This window comes from Teleopsis dalmanni, chromosome 2 (assembly GCF_002237135.1).
Source record: "Teleopsis dalmanni isolate 2A chromosome 2, ASM223713v2, whole genome shotgun sequence".
NCBI lineage: Eukaryota > Metazoa > Arthropoda > Insecta > Diptera > Diopsidae > Teleopsis > Teleopsis dalmanni.
In genome coordinates this window covers 138,835,604-138,838,206 of record NC_051847.1, presented here as the reverse complement: position 1 = coordinate 138,838,206, position 2,603 = coordinate 138,835,604, and the positions used below count along the sequence as shown (strand labels likewise).

General features: G+C 30.2%; 1 protein-coding gene across 1 annotated transcript; it reads left to right on the top strand.

Annotated features, from left to right (window-relative positions):
• Nucleotides 1–443: 443 nt before the first annotated feature.
• Nucleotides 444–2,298, top strand: LOC119685177. The gene is made up of 2 exons (XM_038099395.1): nucleotides 444–787; nucleotides 860–2,298. Exons 1-2 carry the CDS (start codon nucleotides 607–609, stop codon nucleotides 2,236–2,238), a joined length of 1,560 nt encoding a protein of 519 aa, XP_037955323.1. The 5' UTR covers nucleotides 444–606; the 3' UTR covers nucleotides 2,239–2,298.
• Nucleotides 2,299–2,603: the final 305 nt, after the last annotated feature.

Sequence of the window (2,603 nt, the reverse complement as noted above, 5' to 3'; positions counted from 1 at the left end):
TTGCGATAACTATAACCTAAGAATTTTTGATTTTGGTTAATTATTCTCTTCAGTCCTTACGAGTAGCCAGGTGGACACTTTTCAGAAGCGAGGAAGTTATGTGAATAAATACTCTTATTTTAAAGGACGAATACTCTTATTTTAAACTTCGTATGTCTGAGTTTCAAGTTTCAAATATGTCGAAAAATATTGTATCGTGTTTTGTAATAACATTTAGTTTCAATCCCACCAGACTATTAGAGCTACGTATTCTATTTACACTCTCTTTCGATATCATTCTGAAGATAATTCTGTATAAGAACAATTAAATATAACTAATATCGTAACAATACTAGTTTTTAACTAAGTAAACTGTATGACATAAATATGTAGTTATTCTTATTAAAGTTCAATTTCAAGTTCAATTATTTAAAAAAAAAACAACTAATTTGAAAGTGTTAAAAATCTTGATCAAAATTTCAAATATTGTATATTGTACACATTTAGCACATTTTGCATATTGTCTTTACTTTCTGTACTGAAACTGAGAAAAAAAAATAAATTAAATATTTACATATATTATTGAACTCATATATTATAAGTTACAGAAACTTTAATTACTATAAAATGTTGAATCCTGATCTAAATTCAAAATTGAATGAGCAATCAAAAGATATTGATGATCTTACCATCGCCATTCAAAATTTTATCAGAGAAGCACAAGAGCTAGTGGACATCATTCCGTCAGACGACAAGTGTGATGAACAAGTTAATGGAGCGATGCAATCTGAAAAAGCAGCTTCAAAAGGTAATAACAGCAGCCCCCTCATTGATTGTTTCGCATTACTCTTTTGCAGAAAATAATACTTTCTCTTCATAGTTTCCAATAAACGCAGTCGAATTTATGATTATGCTTTAGAAAGATACGAATACATAATTAAAGAACTAAAATTGCTTCATTTATATAATGATCAACAATATGCACCAATAGTGCAAAAAACTAGCAATAGCAATAGAAATAATAAAGAGACAACGGATTCAAACATTTCATCTAATTACAATAGCACGAAACATTACGCTGAAAAAGAATATGTTGAAAATACTACAAGAAATATTAATATGGGACAAATGGCACAGGTTCCTAGCGTTGAAAATTTAAACACAGTTCAAAACCTTCTGCACTCCCATATGAACGCTGAACATATACGCACAGTTCACAATCATCTACATTCCTATATGAATAATAAACATACCAGTGATATAATTACATATGTAAATTATCAACAACAAGCACCCGCAGAATATATTGATATAAGCCAACTGCCAGGACTTCCTGGTTTTGAACATCTAAATACTGTTCGAACCTTTTTACATTCCAATATGTACAGCGAACATACCGAAGGTGAATTATATGCAAATATAAACAATCAGCAAGAGATTCGTCCAGAGAATATTGATATAAGTCAACTGCCAGAACTTCGTGGTTTCGAACATCTGAACACAGTTCAAAACTTTCGGCATTTTGATATGTATAATAAGCATACTGAAGATGTTGATTACTTCTATAACCAACAAGAAGTTCCTGCAGAAAATACTGATATATACCAACAGGCAGAAATTCTTAACTTTCACCAATCAAACGCACATCAAAACTTCCACCAGTTTTGTATGTATGATGAAAGAAGACATGAAACCAAAGAGGAATTCTTATCAAATGGAAATGATCAATTGGGAGTACCTGCATTAAAGTTCACAGGTGAAGATGTATTGGGTACATGTAACAATAACGATAAATTGGTGGAAGATGCATTCTTGTCATATATAAATACTAAACAAGACGAGACTTCTTGTGAGTGCTCAATTCAAGCAGAAGTAGATAGAAATAAAAATAACAAGAAAAATGTAAAGCAGGCATTTTTAACTACTGAAAATAACCAGGATGTCCCAACAGTGAACGGTATGGATAGAAAAAAGAATTTTAAAATTACAGAGGCAAAAAGCTTCGACATTCATTCAAATGGACGTTTCGGTAATAAGCCGGAGGTGGGGGTTCCACTGGATGAGACTATTGTCATCGAAGATTTTGCTAAAAAAGTAGAGGTAAAAGTTACAGTGAATGAAACTGATGTCAAAGATGGTGTTGCAAAAAAACTAGAGTTAGATGTTACTCTGGATGAAACTGATATCATCGAAGATATTGCAACAAAACTAGATGATCTAGTGAACAATCTTAGTTCACTAAAGTTCGCTTCTCAGTGAGTAAAATTATTTCAAATGCTCAAAAAACCAATGGACTAATAATAATAATGGTAAAAGAACGTAAGTATTATCACTAGTATGTTTTCGTAAATACCTATGAACATATAAATATTAATAAAAAATTCCTCATTGAGAAATTTAAGCTTTATTAATAGATAAATTCAATTTAAGAATAAAATGCACAGCTGTTTTGAATAAAACGAAATCAAAAAGTCTCTTCTATCAGCATTGTGTGTTTGATAGGCTTAATTATCTATAGATGACAAGAATATTAAAGTCAGTGTTTGAATTATTTACATACGTTTAATTAATATTAAAAATTGATATATTAATTTTATATCATCGATAAATGAAATATCTCATGG